The sequence below is a fragment of the Polypterus senegalus genome, chromosome 13 (genome assembly GCF_016835505.1).
Source record: "Polypterus senegalus isolate Bchr_013 chromosome 13, ASM1683550v1, whole genome shotgun sequence".
NCBI lineage: Eukaryota > Metazoa > Chordata > Cladistia > Polypteriformes > Polypteridae > Polypterus > Polypterus senegalus.
In genome coordinates this window covers 53,999,204-54,017,092 of record NC_053166.1, presented here as the reverse complement: position 1 = coordinate 54,017,092, position 17,889 = coordinate 53,999,204, and the positions used below count along the sequence as shown (strand labels likewise).

At 44.2% G+C, this 17,889-nt stretch overlaps 1 protein-coding gene across 4 annotated transcripts in view; it reads right to left on the bottom strand.

The window, feature by feature from the left end:
• Positions 1-11,568, bottom strand: part of ebf1a (EBF transcription factor 1a) — a 151,417-nt gene extending 139,849 nt beyond the window's left edge. The window contains exons 1-5 of one of the 4 annotated variants that reach the window (XM_039774180.1): positions 10,312-11,568; positions 9,399-9,555; positions 8,244-8,307; positions 7,044-7,099; positions 2,244-2,317 (exon numbers count right to left, since the gene is read on the bottom strand). In XM_039774180.1, coding sequence (XP_039630114.1) covers positions 2,244-2,317; positions 7,044-7,099; positions 8,244-8,307; positions 9,399-9,555; positions 10,312-10,445 — 485 coding nt within the window. In that variant the 5' untranslated portion in view covers positions 10,446-11,568. The remainder of the gene's footprint in view (positions 1-2,243; positions 2,318-7,043; positions 7,100-8,243; positions 8,308-9,398; positions 9,556-10,311) is intronic. The other 3 variants (XM_039774179.1, XM_039774182.1, XM_039774181.1) reach the window with 3 other exon arrangements.
• Positions 11,569-17,889: the final 6,321 nt, after the last annotated feature.

Here is a 17,889-nt window from a genome sequence, read left to right as displayed (position 1 = left end):
CTATTCCCCCTGCACCCGCTGGTGGTCACCATGGTCCCCAGCAGGGTTAAACCTCCATACTCCAAACCCGTGGCACTGTAGCATGCCAGGCTGGGGGCTGCCAACAGTCATCTCGGGGGAAGTACTGCCCCATGCAGGACCCTTTCCTCAAGAAGGCATCCCGGCCGGCTGTCCGTTACACAAGAAGAACGGTTCATTGAGGTCATAAAGGAATGTGTATGGTCAACAAAAATGTAATGGAATTGCCATGATGTCACATTTGTATGAAGAGGCCTAACATACGCCAAGAAAACATTTCACACGCCATCACACTATCACTGGCAGCCTGTGCTGTCAACACAAGGCAGAACTGATCAGCAAATTCATGATGTTCACACCAAATTCTGACCTCACTATCTGGGTGTTGCAACACAAATCAAACATTTGCCAGACCAGGTGACATTTGTTGTCATCCTCCTAGAACCCAATTTGGTCTTCAGCTGGTCTTGCCCATGCACTGCAAAGTCCGAAGCAGTGCACATTCAGAAATGTCCAAGAGCTGCCATCTTGAAGAGGTCCGGCCATTGCCTTCGGACCTTTCTCATTGCCAGGCTGTTTTTATCCACAGAGCTGCGCATCTCTAAAAGTTTTGTATTTATCATAAATTCTAGAGCTGGGGTGTCGAACGCCGGGCCTGGAGGGCCGCAGTGGCTGCAGGTTTTCATTCTCTCCCTTTCCTTAATCAGTGACCAGTTTTCACTGCTAATTAACTTCTTTTTCCCTTCATTTTAATAGCCTTGTTTTTAAGGATTGAATCCTCCGAATGCATTCCTTTCTTTATTAAATGGCAGCCAAAGAGAAATGAGATGTGAAACGAGCCAATAGATGACAAGCTAAACTGGGATTTCAAACTCCAACCAATTTCACTCCAACTGATCTCTTAATAAGAAGCTGACTCTTGCTGTTAATTAAACTCGTTATTTAATTCCATGGCTTGTTGCTGCTCTCATTCTGCCACAGCAGACATTTCTAAAACTGCTGATTTTTCTGTTTTTTCTGAGAACACCGTCAAAATGTTTCGGTGACCTAAGAGATCAACCTTACTGAGACCATCACCTTTCTTTATTTTCAGATATTGTGTGATGGGCACAGTGATGTGGCAGCTTACTTTGTGTCTCATTATTGTTTGGCTGCTAATTAAGGAAAAAGAGACAACTAAGGGGCCTGAGTCAACTTAATTAAAACTAAGGCAAAAGAAGTTAATTAGCAGCAAAAACTGGTCACTAATGAATGAAAACCTGCAGCCACTGCGGCCCACCAGGACCGGAGTTTGACACCTTTGCTCTAGAGATTGTCACGTGAAAAGCCCGGTTGTCCGAGAACGAATGCGTTGGTCCCCAACAATCAGTGCACAGCGAAAGCCTCTTAGAACACATGGCCTGCCAAGTCCAGCAGCTAAACCTCTTGACCGTGTGCACACTCGTGTGTTTGTGTGTGTGTGTGTGTGTGTGTGTTATATATGCAGCGCTGCCACCACATGATTGGCTGCTTGGAGGCACAGTCCATTTGCATTAACGAGCAGGTGCACCCACTAAAGTGGCCACTAAAAGTGTCCCAGTCCACCCCACCTGCGCTCAGCTACACACAAACACGGATTACGACACACACTTGAGCTACTCGGAGTGAGCACCCCTGCTTGCACACCCTCCCTCTGGCTCTTTCTCATGAGCACTGCAATGCAGAGCTCTTTTAAAAAACCCCGGACCTCTCTTTCATCTACTGACCCAGTGATGATGGCCACATGGCTATGCCCCCCATCACTCCAGGGATAGCTGGGCACGCCGTCCTTAACGACCTAGAAGGTAAGCAAGGGCTCCCCAGTGCCACGCAGAGATGGCATGAATGTGGATTTTAATTATAGGCACTCATTTGTACACACGCGTAGAGAAAGCAAATTGTCACCAGGCGGAGCGAAATGCATTTATTACATGAAAAATAACGAGGAAATGGAAGCTGACTTATGAGCTCTCTCTGTCCTAATTAAGTGCGCATCACCAGGATATTTTTAGGAGAAAACTGTTAAAATGCTCCGTGGCGATCCTAAAAATAGAGTCAAGTCTATCTTCACAACCCAATTTCACAGGAGAAATCCATCTTTTAGGTTTTAATGAAAAGGTGCGCTGGAACAGCAGCTCATCTCCCATTGTCCACTCGAGCCCAGCGCGCCCGACGCCCACACCCCTAAAGCAAATGGAATTCCTTACCTGCACATGATCTCATGTGTCAGCAGCACACGGCACATTTCGGGGTTCTTGTCTTGGCCCTCATAAATTATAGCCTGCAAGGAAATAAAATGGAAGTCAGAGTAGGCCAAGGTCCCACTTGCTTTAACATGACCATGTCTCAGAGGACACTGAACACGTGCCAGCTGCTGGCAGAGCTCACACACCCCAGCAGATACAACAAGGTACGGTACAGAGAGAGAGAAGGACTTGGCAGAGATGCCAGCCTGAAGACACAGGTCACACACAGACTACTGGTCGTCTTCACACTGGGCTGCAAAGGGTGCCAGGGATTTCAGCTGAGAGCTGGGCAAGTCTGCAACAGTCTGCAAGCTCCATAATCGCCTTGCTGGGCTTTCGTACTGCAGCCATTCTAGCGTGCAAAACCCTAAACAAACGCAGAAGACTGAGCAGTTGGACTGCCAGACTGGAATGGTGCCGCGCCATCTGCCCGACAGCGGGCACCTCCAAAACTCAACGCTTTTAGCTCTCCCCAAGCCTCCTGCCCCCCAGCAGCATGTCTCAGCAATGCCCACTCTGCATGCATGTGTGTGCACCTTCATCAAAGATTCTCCCCCTGTGCCCACAGACAGACAAGTGGACAGGAGCACCTCGTCACAGATGCTCAGAGCACAGGCCCACAGTGTGCGCCAACAGCCATGGGGGCTCTCACCTCCTTTGAATGTGGGGCTTTTTCCTGCCCAGCACACACGGCGACTGAGGGCAGTGGATTTTGTGGGAAGGCCAGACGTTTGGTGGTCAGCACCTTTGAGGACTTGTGCAGAGTCCCACTAGCGGCCATCTTACTTCACAACGAAGTGTGGCTGGACCCTAAGGCACACAAAGCCTCACACATGTCCTACACTCACCCTGATGCACAATCACTCCAATATTCAAACACCAACACTATATGGCCTTCACACACCTTACACACCCACCCACTTGTTCACCGGACATCACCTCTGACATAATGGCTTCTACACAAACACACTGCCTGTGACATGGATATTTACACACACACACACACACACACACTAACCCGATGACTCTTACACGCCCCTGTGTCAGTTTATACTGATCAGATTAGCCTTAAACACACTCAGGTATGCACAGGTACACAAGTACTCCAAAACACACACTCTGATCCTCACCAGGGGTGGTTACTAATCGGACTGCAAACGCACTGACACCCTGATCCTTACACACCATTAACAGCACTCACGCTGATACGGTTTTTATTTGGCCAGCCTCCTACACAAACGCACACTCCAGTTCTCAAAGTGACACAGTCACTCTTTAAACAAGTGTAAAGGTTCAAATCCTTTTCCACAAAGACTGATGGATTTATCCTTACACATCTTACACAACCAAACAAGTGTGCACACCGGGAAGGTCTTACTTTGACAATCTCCTACATAAAGACTGTCACACGAGCACACATTTGTGCTGAAAGTGACACGGTTACTCTCAAAAGCACGCATGCTCACACCTTAAACACGTGCGGACTTAAACACTCTCCCACACACAAACACACGATCACTCAGACCAAACAAGCCCAATCCTAAAGACATTCATGCAAACACACACTTGTGTGCTGCTAGTGACACAATTCATTCTAAGAACTTGATCAATGGCGGTTTCAGTCTTAAACAGTGGCTCTTACACTCCCACACAAGTGCTCACAATAACACACTGCCGTGTCCACAGAGACAAACTCCCAAACGACTCATTTACTCTCTGACACAGTGACACTACTCATGTGCTAAAAGTGACACACTCTTACCAAAAAAAGTTCAATTTGTTTATTGTTTATAAAAAAAAGCCACCTTACTGATTCTTGGGCGCTTGCCATTCCCAGTCTCCAGTAAAAAGACTGTGACACAGGCAGAGACACTCCTTATGCTGAAAGCGACACAAGAATAAAACAGACCAGGCATACACTTATACGTTCTTGTTCACACTGACACAAATCCACACAGATAAAACACTTGCTAGGGATGGAGCAAGAAAGGAGGAAGACCAAAGAGGAGGTTTATGGATATGGTGAGAGAAGACAAGCAGGTGGGGTAGTGTAACAGAGCAACACGCAGAGGACAGGAGGATATGGAAAAAGATGATCTGCTGTGGTAACCTCTAATGGGAGCAGCCGAGAGAAGGAGAAGACACATATGCTTACATGTTCACAAAAATGCAATTATTTATAAGCACACACGCTTACACTGATTAACTAAATACACTTTGACACAAAGTCGTTAACACGTGCACGTCTGACACAAACGTCGTGACTCGGAAGCGCACACGCTCACCCTGAGCAACTGAAGAAGTGATCCTTAAAGCCCACCCAAAGACTTTCACACTCGAGATGACACAGTTGAAAACCGAGTCACCCTCACGTGATCTCGATGACTCAATTAGCCTTAATCACACTCTGCTCACAAGCTCACGCGTACACACTAACACGGGCCTGGAGCGTGCAATAGTTCGGCTCTGCTGACCCGGCCGGCCGCACTCTCGATGGCAGCCTCACGGCTGTGACGTCACTACATATTAATGCCCCGCAGTCGCTTAGCCAGCAGCTTTGCTCTCGTTTGGCAGCACAAGGTGAGCGGATTGTGCAGACTGTGAGGTGGGGCAAGAAAGTGAAATGTGAAAAGCTTCCACCGCCTGCCCTTCCCCAGGTCGGCCAGCAAGTAGCCAGCTGGGCAGTTGTAGGTCTTACTAACACACGAATACTCGGGGGCGCGGGTGTGACAGAGGCGGTGGGCTCCAGACCCTCAGACGTGAAGCGGAGTGTGCGCATGTTGGTTTGCCTGTAGAGCTTTGGTTGACGTTTCTCCAGGGATGCGTGCTTTGATTTCTTTTTCAAATTATTGTTATAATTATTTAACGCACAAAATCTGTACTTTTTTCAAGTTTGAATTGTTCTGACAGATCTCAGCTTTTTTTTGTTGTTGTTGTTAATGCCACTCTATTTTTAGAAAACGTTAAAACGCAAAGGTTTCACTTTTTAGAAAGAAGAGCTGCAATCCGCTGCCGTCAGTGTGCGAGCACGGAGACGTCTATTTCGGTGAAAGAGATGTACAAAGCAGGCTGGCGAAGGTCCCCGGTACTGAAATGAAAGCAGCAAGCCTCCGCAGACGGCTGGGAAGCAGCTTTCTTTCTCATCTGTGAGGCCTTTCATTTTGCAGAAGTGTCCTCTTCATTTGCAGCTTCTTTCAAGCTCTTCATCTGACAACTGGAGGTAAATCATGTAAACAAGTTCTAAAAATACATTCAAACACACTTCCCCTTTTGTGCTTCGTGTCTGCAAACAGCAGTGAGCGGGACTCGGTGCCTGCGGCTCTGCCGCCACGGGGATCACAGGGGGGGTCTTTCCTTTATGAGAGCCCCGGGCGGACTGGCGATACCCTGGCATGTTAACTGTGTGGGATGCGTCGGGGCATGGCAATGCGGGGTCGAGGCACGCACAGTGGGGTCATTATAATCAGAGATTTGTGTTTTCCATGGCCACTGTCGCATGAGTTTAGTGAACTCCGAGGCGCTGGCATTAGGGGTCACTGTCATACTGAATCCTGACACTGTGTCAATATGCACTGATTCGATGAAATGTACGCTGGATTAACATCTAGCTGTCCACCATCACATTCTGCTTGATTAATGCAGAGTTGGCATGTGATGGGCAGCTGCCACAGTGGGTGAAGAGGAAAATAAAAAGATCAGACAAGTGGGCCTTCAAGAGCCACCATGGGAAAACAAAAAGTGGAGTCAGCTGAGCTGACCAGCCCTGCGCCTATCTGATGGTCTCTACTGGTCTGGACACAATTAATCTATAGGGTGGTCCAGATCTAATTTTGCAGATCCAGATCGTCTGGATGACTTTGACTTATGCGGGGACAATTCCAGTTCGACGCGAAGGCGATTCTTCATGTCGTCAGTTCGCACACTTCTCGATGGTCCGGGATTTTTCGGGCGATTTTCTATGTAATAAACTTAATAAGTTATAGCGTAATGAAAACTGTATAATTAGATCTGGACCACCCTACATTATGTTGGCATGGGGTGAAACGCTGCGGTGGTGATAACTGTTAAAGGCACTATATAAAACAGGGGTTTGATTTTAAACCAAAAAAGAAAATGGAGTGACAACCGAGTAGTCAGCACGACCTGATTTCTGTAGTTAGGTCAAAACTGAAGTCCCCTTCACAAATGCAGTCTTTATGCAAACCGTTAACATGATGACAGTCCCTCGACATCTTGGCTTGAATTCTTTTCGAGGCAAACGTTACGAAGAACGCAGTCCACCAGACCATTAAAAGAATCCAACTGGAGAAATCACAAAACCAGCACTCCGCCAACCAGCTCAGTAGCTCCAGCAAAGCGAGAACTCCATTGCGGGCCAAAGAAATCCGCAAGGGAGACATTCATCAGATGAGGAGGCGCGCAGATTTTTTTTTTAACAGTGTGAGGAGACCTCTTGGACCACGTTGACTCTCCTTGGCCCTCATCCCTCAAGTGCAGTCAAGAGACAGCAAGAGGAGAAGAAGAAGCCTCTCACTCCACCACTCAGATCATGGAAAAAAAAAGCTCAACAGTCTCTTTACAGCCAATCCCACATCCACATTTGAGTGAAATGTCACCGGGAAGAGTGAGGGAGTGAACTTCTCACCCTGCAGCGTAGAGAAGTCCACAGCGCACTCTCAGCACAGCAACAGTGTGGTCCAGCACAGCCAAGGGGTCAAAGGGCACGGCTGGACACAGCCCTCGGAAAAGGAGAAAGTGTACCTGCTTGGTCATGGAGTCTATCAGCCGCACGTAGAAGTCCTGCTCGGTCCGGATTCCTGTGAAGAAAGCAAGCGGAGAAAAGCCTGAGTTCGTGGCGTTTGACCGGAAACCGCGCAGCGCACACGCGACAAAAAAGTGAGGGGCACCGCAGCGGCCACCGAGGAAGGACCTCACGCGCTGGGGCATCTAAATGGAGTGACCGCCTGGACAGCAGCCGTGTCAGGGACACCAGCGGCCACCCGGTGCCCCGCCGCGCCAAAGAGACCGAGAACTTCATGAGCCAAACTTAACAGCCATTTAGGCAGCTCACATGAACTTGTGGACGACTGCTTTGAGTTTGTTTTGATTCTTCACAAATAAAATAAGAAGGACGGGCAATGTGTGGCTCGGCAGCTCTAAATAAGTCAACTTTCTGAGGTTTTTCAGAACTTGTGCCCTGCAACTGACTGGCGTCCCGTCCAAGTTTTCGCGCCCGCTAAACAAACACTGGTGAGGCGGACACCGGCGCTCCGCTTTTACTTTTAGCGAATTAAGGGGACCTTATCGCTTTCGGTAATAACAACGACTATTTTCAAATACTTTAATAAAAAGGTACAATTAGAATTAAAGTTGAATTTAAAACAATGCGCGTCTCATTTTTTCAATTCTTGTTCTACTTTAAAAAATATTTTTTTCACTTACATTTCACTCCTTAAATGTATTTTAATAATAATTCGATATCAAATATATTTAAGTTTTGCCCGACTCGCCTTTTAAAAATGACAACAATTAAATATCCATTTTTCTTATTTGATATGTTTTAAACTGAGGGACACTGCGCAGTTGAAAGAATTCCAAAGGTTGCAATACTGATGTTGTTTTTCTTTCCGATGGTTAAACTCAATTGTGAATTCTTCAGGACGGTCCGCAGACAATGCTGGACTCGATCCAAATTCTCACACAATTTTCCTGAATTATTTGACACGTGCACGAATTTGGTGGCGCATCTAAGGGACACAAAGGTGTCGTGTTACGTTCAATATAGGGCTGGAATACCATTTTATGTCACTTTATGGACATGAAGGGGTCCGTCGGCACAAAGTGGCACACCATCGGGGCGCGCAGCTGAATAATTTAAAGAAATGACTGAAGTAAAGTGACCGGAATGAACCGACCACCGGCAAACCAACCAAAGGAGCCCCTGCGACCGGCGAGCCTTACCATTGCTGTAGAGGAGCTGTAATCTGTAATGGATTCCGTTGTTAGTTTTCTCGCCATTTGATTCCTGGTGAAAACAAAAATCAGATACAATTACAGGGCAGTAAATACCCTGGAAAATGATTTAGACATGACCCAAAAAAAGACATTTAATGGGGCGAAAATTCATAGAAATGGGAATATACAATCAGAAACATTAAAACGATAATACATTAACTTCCGAACTTTGTTCTTCAATTTATTTGATGTCAGACGGAAATTACAATTTAATTTATATTTCATTTCCACATGTACCTTTACAACAAAGTTCAACTTTATTATAAATATGTAAAAAGAGGGGAGAGGTCAAAGCACCTTTAATTGGGCTGCACTCCGAAAAACGTTGGGCAAAGTAGCTGTGTTACTCTTGACGTAAAATTATTAATATACGTTATATTTTTACATTTTTATTTTTACTTGACATAAATACAGTATGGTAACTACTGAGTTATCATTATGACACACTACACTTGCTAATATTTATTTACTCAGTGCGCACACTGAAATTGACTTCTTTACTTTAAAGTAAACAATAAACGTATATTAATTTGTTTTCAGTCCACATACGCAAACATTACAAAACGTGTGTGGCGAAAATCATGGCTTTGGCCCAAAAAACAAATAAATTCATACTGTGTCTTAGAATAAAAAATAAAGAAAGGCCACAAAAAAAATCAACATATTTTTCTAATTGATCACTCTGATTTTATGGTATTTAATTCGTTTGTTATAATTTCTACCAAAAGGGCAAAATCTTTACAATTCAGAACGGGTTTTATAGTTTTATAAATATAGTTCAGTAGAATTTACCTTTGAAATATCTAAAACAAGAGAGCTTAATTTTTTTAAGAAATATTTGTACAACTGATAATAAATTGCACAAAAATTCTCTTAAATAAAATATTATGTGTGAGTAAAATGAAATCCTTAAAATTCTTGGTGATTTTTTTTTCCACACAAGAAGATTCATTAAACACAAAAAGTGAACAAAACAAGTAAAATCGTCATCATCGCTCAGTTTGGCCGCTCGTGTTCTTCACCGTTAATCTGAAAGACACGAGGAGCCAAACTTTAGCGAGGGGAATGCCAAGCAGCAGCAATAGCAGGAAACAAACCTACTTTTTCTTTCTCTACGAAGCCCACGAAGGAGGTCCTCTCGATCTCCACGGGCTGTCCTTGGCGATCGTAGAGGGCGAGCACGAAGTGGAAGAAGTTGGATTTCCTCAGGTTGGATGGTGGCTGCTTCTCAAAGTGTGCCCGGGCGAGTCCCACTCCGCTGCGGACACAGAGGCCGGTTAGAGTCTGGTTTACGACTCATTTTTCACAGATAGATAGTTTAACAGGAATGTGATATACGTGATAGATAGATAGATAGATAGATAGATAGATAGATAGATAGATAGATAGATAGATAGATAGATAGATTTTTTCTCTTGAATCCATGCCTGTTTTATGGCATGCTCATCATTTCTCCATTTTCACACCCATCGGCTTCTCACGATTCTTTTTATAAAACTACTGCAGCATATTGCGCATACATGGCAACTTTAGTTTACCGTCAGGAGCTGACATTGGCAGGAAATTACTTTTGTGTTATTTATATGGCCCCTGTCAGCACTGGTGTTTTTAAGTTCGAAAAGGCTTTTGCTTGCACATCTGATTCCAATTCAAGTTATACAAACGTAAAAAAAATATCTTCGCTTAATTTAAACTGGCAGGCAAATCGTTTCTACTAATTTGTCATTAAGCACGTGTAAGAAACTGAAACTTCATTCGAATTCAATTATTTCGCCAACAACACATAAATATATGCATATGAAGTTTTTCAGACATTCTTTAGATTATCTGCTTCTTCCACATGTCAAGTTTTAACTCCAGAAAGACAATTCGGGCATGAGGCACTAGGAGAGCCCAGGCGCAAAAATAAAGCTGTCCAAGACGCCCCATCTGCCGTAGCAAAGGGACGCTCGGCCGGCGCCTCGCCCAGAAGTGATGGCAGCGGCGGCGAGGGATGCTGCAGACACCGACTTACCTCTGAGCGGCAGTGCTTGCATCCAGAACCCCGGCTCCCTGCATCCACGTCCGGACAGCGTTCATGCCGGACCCGATGGGTTCTTCTTTCATACTGCTGCCGCTCCTCTGAATGCTTTCCTGAATCCCAAACATGAAATCAACCTTTTTCGGGTCCCTGTTCTCTTGGTTCAGATCAGCGGGAAACGGTTCAATTTGGAGCAGATCTAGGTGTGTGTTTGAACGCGAGGAAACAAGCCCCAGCTGTCAGAATCCAGGATCGCCACAGTCCGAAGGAAAACCACAATGAGCTGCCAAACGGGGGAAAAATACCCTCGAGGTGTCCCTCCTGGAATAAGAAAGAAGGCTGCGCGGAAAGATCTGGTGTCAGTTTAAAAAACAATAGGATCAAGTACAGCTCAAAGGACCCGGCAGATCAAGTGTCATCATGCAGTGACAAGTTTTTTTCTTCCTTCTTTAACCGAAGGATTTTTTTTTCTCCTTCAGCAGATACGTGTGAACTAGGATGCACGGATGAGAGGTGGACCTTTGTGCAAGAATATCCCGTGTTTTTCCTCCTGTTAAAATGGGACTGATTTGTGTTCTCTCTCTCTCCCTAAGGAATCCGCTTTGACTATCCCTGGGAGCGTAATCCACGCTGAGGCGGCCCAACGGGAGGGGGCGGGGCCTATTACCTAGCACCACCTCCGGGCAAGAAGATCCCGCCCAAAGGACGCTTGGTGTCCAATCACTCGTCGAATGGCTGCGCAAGTCCCACCCACATTTTTAACTCGTATGAAGTCGAAGTCCCGGGCTGCTCTCGCTTGAGATTAATGAATATTTAGTGAGGATGCAACACGTATATGGCACAAGAGGTCTGGTTCAGCTCGTGGACCTTTTCTGTCATTTCATTCTAGGCGGTCGATGAATACCACCTATTTGTGAGCACTGTCTAATTTATCAGAAAAAAATGAAACATTCCCGTCAACATTAAAATGTTACAGAAGATCCCGTACATTTAAGTTTTTTTTTTGCTGGTTAGTCGAGGTGGGCAAGTAAAATTAATGAGAAAAATCGATATAATTATGAGGTTCTGCTCATAACGAGGAGTCCGTAGCGGGTCCTGAATGAAGAAGTTAAGTTAAAAAAGAAAAAAAAGAAACCTGATTAAAACATAACCACGACACGAGGGCTAACCGAGTGCATCTAATAAATGTCTTCAGTTTCGAAAGGAAGAAAACAATTTGATTAAAATCTCAGCCGGGGAAAACTGAAAACGCCGTTAACACGAGACAATCACGTTCCATTTCGTACTATTTCTTAATTTCAAAACTAGACAAATAACAATTCCGGATTTTCTCATTCCTTTACATAATTTGCTTCATTTGAACAACGATGAACTCATATATTTCCGTGTGTTGTTTAATTTTGGTAGTGTGGGAATGATTTAAAAAAGTGTTTTTCGGTTGTGGACTTCATTGCAATCATCACTTTTATATAAAAGATGAAGACAAAATGTCAGATTATGCCGAAGACTTGTTCGTTAAATTAAAAAAGAAGTACTTGCGCGTTCTATTATTTTTATTTCTTTAAAAGTATAAAGAATCTATCTATCCGGAAAATGTCTGTAATGTAAAGGAGCATTCCGAAAATAAAAATCCGTTCCTTTATTAGTTAACTAATAATTAATCCTTCATTTATTTGGTTTGGTTTTAATTGTAAATGTTGAAACAATCAGGAAAAATGCACAGTAAAACTGCGAAAACGATGCGGTCCTTAAGAAATCTTTATTCTGGATTTCTGAACACATTACATTCCTATACCAAAGAGCTTTTTTAAAAAAAAATCTAAATAATTAAATTGGAGTAATTTAAAATTGGGGTCGCTTCAAAATTGAAGATCGACTGAGAAAGGTGTAGTAATTTAATAACTACAGACACTTTAAAAAAAAAAGAAAAAAGGAGAACCGATTCTCCAACTCTGCCACGTGCTTTTTTCGACGGGGGAAAATGCTGAGCTTCTTCTGACAGAATAAAATGATAGTGTCGGGCATGACCCGAAAATCCAGAATTATTAGCTGCCGAGGTCGCCTCTTTGATTCAATAAAGTGTTGCTTTAACCGACAGACCCCCAGTCGCGCAGGTCCAGTTTCCTCGCACTTTACACTCCTGCTCTGTTCAAAAGGGCGCGGGGATATTTTTATCCGTTGGCCACAGAAAGGCCCCAGTAGAGATGAAGCGGCTCTAAAAGGAATCCAAAAATTCAATAACAAAGATATTTATGGACAAGTGTCCTGATGATTTAACACAATAAGCATGGGCTCTCGCCAGCGCTTCTATAATTGCATGCGCCCGCAGTGCAGCGCCCTAACACGGGGGTCGAGGAGAGAAGCCAGGTCGACTATCTCAGTGCATCTGGAGATATTCGTAAAAATATAAAAACGGTTTATGTGATTGCAAACAATAAAATACTTTAGGTTTTTTTTTTACACGTAACTTTTCCAGTTTAAGATTATTGATAATGGAAGGCTATGTTGAAAACAGGGAGTGACGTTGTGGAACCAATTCCGGACGGGACGAATATAACAAATGTGGAGCTGCAACAAGCATTCTCTATGATCAGTATGAGTTAGCCCACAACGCATTTTTGCTTTCATGATTTTGAAGGAATTAGAATATAAGAAGTATATACGTGATATTACGAGTCTTTTGAAACGATCTCTCTGTAATATTATATATATATATATATATATATATATATATATATATATATATATATATATATATATATATATATATATATATATATATATACTACATACACAAAAGACACTATAGATATAAACATTTAATCCGAAAGAGGTTTTTATTATTGTAAGGTGCCCTATTTACCTAATAATTAGGGTCACGCCTAACACATAATCACCGTCATCATTATTTTGTTTCTTTTCCATTTTCCTAGTAGGACTCTAATTGTAAATACTGCACAATTTCAGATCTCTTTCAACGAGGCCGATTGCTCGAAGTTAGCTGCGACTCTCGCGCTCCGCTAGTTGATGCCTCAGGCCCCACTGCCGGCTCATTAACGGTCGCGAGCTCCAATTTTAAGAGGCGGCTCTTTTAGTAATGGTGCGGTCCCAGTTATCGCCGTGGAGTTCAAATGTTGATTTTAAAGGGACTTCGTCTTTCTACCCTAACAGTCTTATGCCATGCTTTAAGACGCGCTGGATTTGAAATATTGGATTAAATAAACTTTATGAATCTCAAATATATAAATACTATAAAACTAGTGCACTCCATTCTTGAGGTAACTCTTCAGGCCCGTACCTATCGAACTATAGAACATAATCGACTCTTTTGGGATGTTGTTACAGGCTGAATTGTAACTCAACTGAAATGCCCTCCGCGTGAAGCTTTTCCCATCCAAGTAGCCTTTTTTTGGTAAACTATGAACGCGGTCTTCTGGTCACTTAATACATTAAAATATGTCAAGCCTAAGGGGTGGTAAAAAAGCAATTTCGCCATCGTTTAATAACATGTTGCACCTCTCCATCTTTCAAGATCTCGTCTTTCCGTGGCACCTGCTTTTGCAATCAGGGTTAACGGTGAATGTGCAAAGAGCGCCCCCTCTCGGAACGCGAAAGACGCGTCTGTCGTTGTTGTTTCACTCCTAATAAGACGACTTCTAACAATTCCACAAACATTCCGTTTTTGCTCTTTAATGTTTACTTTTATTCATTATGAGCTTACTCTTCTAAATTCCATATGATCAAGAATTCGATCGCGAGAGGACCCCCAAACTCGCTTAACGACTAACGCTGCAGATGCGCGCTCCACATTCCGTTACAGTATATCTCGCAGATCAAAGCGCAGGTGAAGATGCGCAGCGCCCTCGTATCTCATTTCCCATTGCCAACCCGCTTTAATAAATAAGGGCAATATCTGGATTTAAGCAGATGCTGATTTTTCATTGCGACCCTTGAAAACACTCCTGTCTCCATGGGTATGTAGCTCCTCTCACGTAGATACAAAACACAGAGTCTTAGTGCCCACCCCACTCGGCTTTGCGTAGTTCAGCACACGATCTTTAGGCTTCTGTGCAGATCTCTGATGATGACGACGATTCCTCTGTGATGAAGGACCTGCCTCGGGAGATGAACGCACTTTTCACGCTCACTGCAGACGGTATGGCCGAGTGGGGAAGCTGACATCTAATTCACCGTGAACGGGCCAATTCATCTGCCGGTGTTCAACATTAGAAAACAAAAAGTATTTTACATATTATACATGTATGTGAGGCATTTTTACTGCTTGTGCAAAGAAGATCACAATGAAACGCGCTATATATAAAATACTTTGCCTTAACTCTGCTATTGCCGTTGGCAGACAGCTGGCACGATGTGCTACCAGAATTACAGCGCGCTGTACATCCTGGGATTAGGGGATCCATTGCATTCAAAATGGACCTAAGTTTTAGATAATCTCAAGGTAGCATTTCAATATACAAAATAATATCTTTATTTTTGTTCGTATTATTATAATGATGCTTATTGATGCTTGGTGTGTGCCAATCCGTGTAGCGTCCACCGCCGGTCTGCTGTTTTGGACTCCTCTGAACTTCACCCTGCTGTATAAACCAACCACCTATTTTCTTCAGCCGCACATCCAGGGCAGGGTCGGCAGGCAGACGAAGACCACCCCAGCCACTATTAGGTGCAAGGCAGGAACAGGCATGTGGAAAAGTAAGTGCACCCCACTTAAAAGGACTTCCTGCAAACAGTGACTACAGATAAAGGTGATAAACTTGAATAAGTGACACATGAAACTGATGCAGATTTGTCCCATGAAAAAGTCAGGACTCCTCTAGATGTGTCACCACTGGCAATCCATTAAATTAAATTAAATCCCAGACTGGGTGCCAATGACTAGAATCTTCCTATGGGGTATGGCTGGTCTTATTCACATCACAGGGCTCTAAGGTCTGGGCTTCTCCTTGCTATAGACATGTGAAGTGTCACCATGCCAGGTTCAAAGGAGCCCTCCAAGTCCCTCATTATGAAGGATGTGGAGGCCCACAAGGTTGGCGAGAGATTGGCAGATTATTTGAAGTCAATCATTCCAGCTACAAGTGGTGGAGATTAAGACGACAGCTCGTTTGTCCAGGACTGGTCTGCCCACCAAATTCAGCTGACTGTTTCATTAAGAAAAGAAGTTTCCCAGAGCCCACCAATTTCAGCACAGGGTCTGCAGGTAACTCTTATAGAAGTTGGTGCCAAAGTGCACGCATCTACAATTAGAAGGAGATTTGAGGGGTATGTGAGGTGAGCCCGGGAAAAGCATTTGCTGTCCAAAAAGACCACCAGAGCAAGATTACAGTTTGCCATTGAGCTTACAGGCAAAGGTCCGGCCTTCTGGGGCAGATGAATCAAAGATGGAGCGGTTTGGCCTCTTCCCTCACTAACTGTGATCTATGGTGGTAGAAATGTTCGGTTTTGGGGATGCTTTGTTGTCCCAGTATCTGCGCAGCCATTCATCAAGTCAACTATGAATTCTGCATCATGTGAAAGTGTACTTGAGGAGAATGTGAGACCACCATTCAGAAATGGACTTTTCGGCATGATTGTGATCCAAAGCACACTAGCAAATCCACCAGGGAATGTCTCGAAAAGGAGAGGGTTATGGACGGCACTGGTTAAAGCCCTGATTTGAATCCATTTGTGGGGGCAGTACATGCAAGAAGACCCGCCAAACATCTTGCAACTGAAGGAATTTTGCATGCAAGAGTGGTCAAAAAACTTCACTTGAGTCAATGCCAGATACCGGTGGGCAATTATGCAGAACGCCTTCAAGAAGTCATTTCTGCTGAAGGGGGCAATAGCAGCTTCTGAGTCGACGGGTGTATTTACTTTTCATCATTACATCTGCCGATCTTTTTGTTGAATAAGCGATCGAAAAGGCAGACTTTCCATGTGATTTCATTCAAGTGTATCCCCCTTACGTGTGGGCGCAGTTTCCCTGAAGATCTACCATTGCCTTTTCAAATATGTTGAAAAAGTCGTCCCCATGGAGGTGTACTTACTTTTTCACATGACCGCACATAATATTCTTGTGCCCACCTGATCTAATTCAGGGTAGGTGGGCCGGAGCTTCAGGCTCGAGGGGAGAAACAGTCCTGATTAGGGCAACTTCGTACAAGATGTGGACCCTTCAACTGACCAAACCTGGACAGTCTGGGAAACGTGTAAGGAAAACCTGACCAGCCGGAAAACTCGCACATACGCGGGCACGAGGCGACTGCGCTCCGTTACACGGCTTTCTTGGAAGCGGACAAGGTCGGCAGTACCGCAAAGTCGCGCTGCTCTTCGGCCAACTCGAACTGAGAGAACTGCCGGGCTCTCACTGGCGTTGCAGCACTGACACCTTGTGGCGACAAGCGGAATTACACCGCACATGTTGGAGGCGCCGCGCGGTACTTCTTTATTTGATTCTAGCGGGGCTAGAATTAGGGACCCTTTTCCTAATCTGTGAGTAGTTTTCACTGCTAATTAATTCCTTTTCCCTTCATTTCAATAGCCCTGTTTTTAAAGATTCAGTCCTCTGAATTGATTTATTTCTTCATTAAATGACAGCCAAACAGAAATGTGACGTGAAACGAGCCAACAGATGACCAGATAAACTGGGATTTCAAACTCCAACCAGTTTCTGATTCTTGCTGTTAATTATTCCCGTTATTTAATTCAATGGCTCGTTGCTGCTCTCATTCTGGCACAGCAGACATTTCCAAAACGGTTGATTTTCTGATTTTTCTAAGAACACCATTAACATGTTTTGGTGACCTGAGAGATCAACCTTACTGAGGCCTTCACCTTTATTTTCAGTTATAGTGTAATGGGCACAGCAGAGCTGGTCATATGGTGGCTTGTTTGGCTACTAATTAAGGAGAAAGAGACAACTAAGGGTCCCGAGTCAGGTTAATTAAAATGAAGGCAAAATAAGTTAATTAGCAGTAAAAATAGCTCACTAATGAAGATGACGATTAGAATGAAAACATGCAGCCACTGCAGCCCTCGAGGAACGGGGTTTGACACCTGTGGTCTAAAAGGCATCATAGCAGGGCAAAGTAGTGAGCTGCAGCAAAACAGAAACCTACACCGGCATCAGAAAGATCATGGGGCCCTGGCCAGTGCCCATATGTTAAGATAGCCCAGGATTTTAGCAATCCCAGTGCGCTCCAGTAAGAATGTTGAAACTGCTCGACTTCCTTCAGCAGGTCGCCTACATTTTAGCATTTTGTAATTGTTGAAGCTTCTGTAGTTGCCACTGTTGCCATACATTATTTGTGTCCACCACCTGTGTTCCCATTCGACTTGGTTCATTGCAGGTGAACTGGTTTTGTGCCTCTGCCCACTTAATATTTAAGGTGTGATAATGGCTTCTCAGAGCAGGGCCATAGGAGGATCAATCTGGTTGCTTGAAGAACCATCCACGTTAAGGTCCCAAACTTGTTTAGATCCTTAAACTCCATAAGTAACCACGAACAGATAACTGATTTGAGAACTAGCAATGGGCTGCAGCATAAAACACCCCCTAAAGCTCAGGTT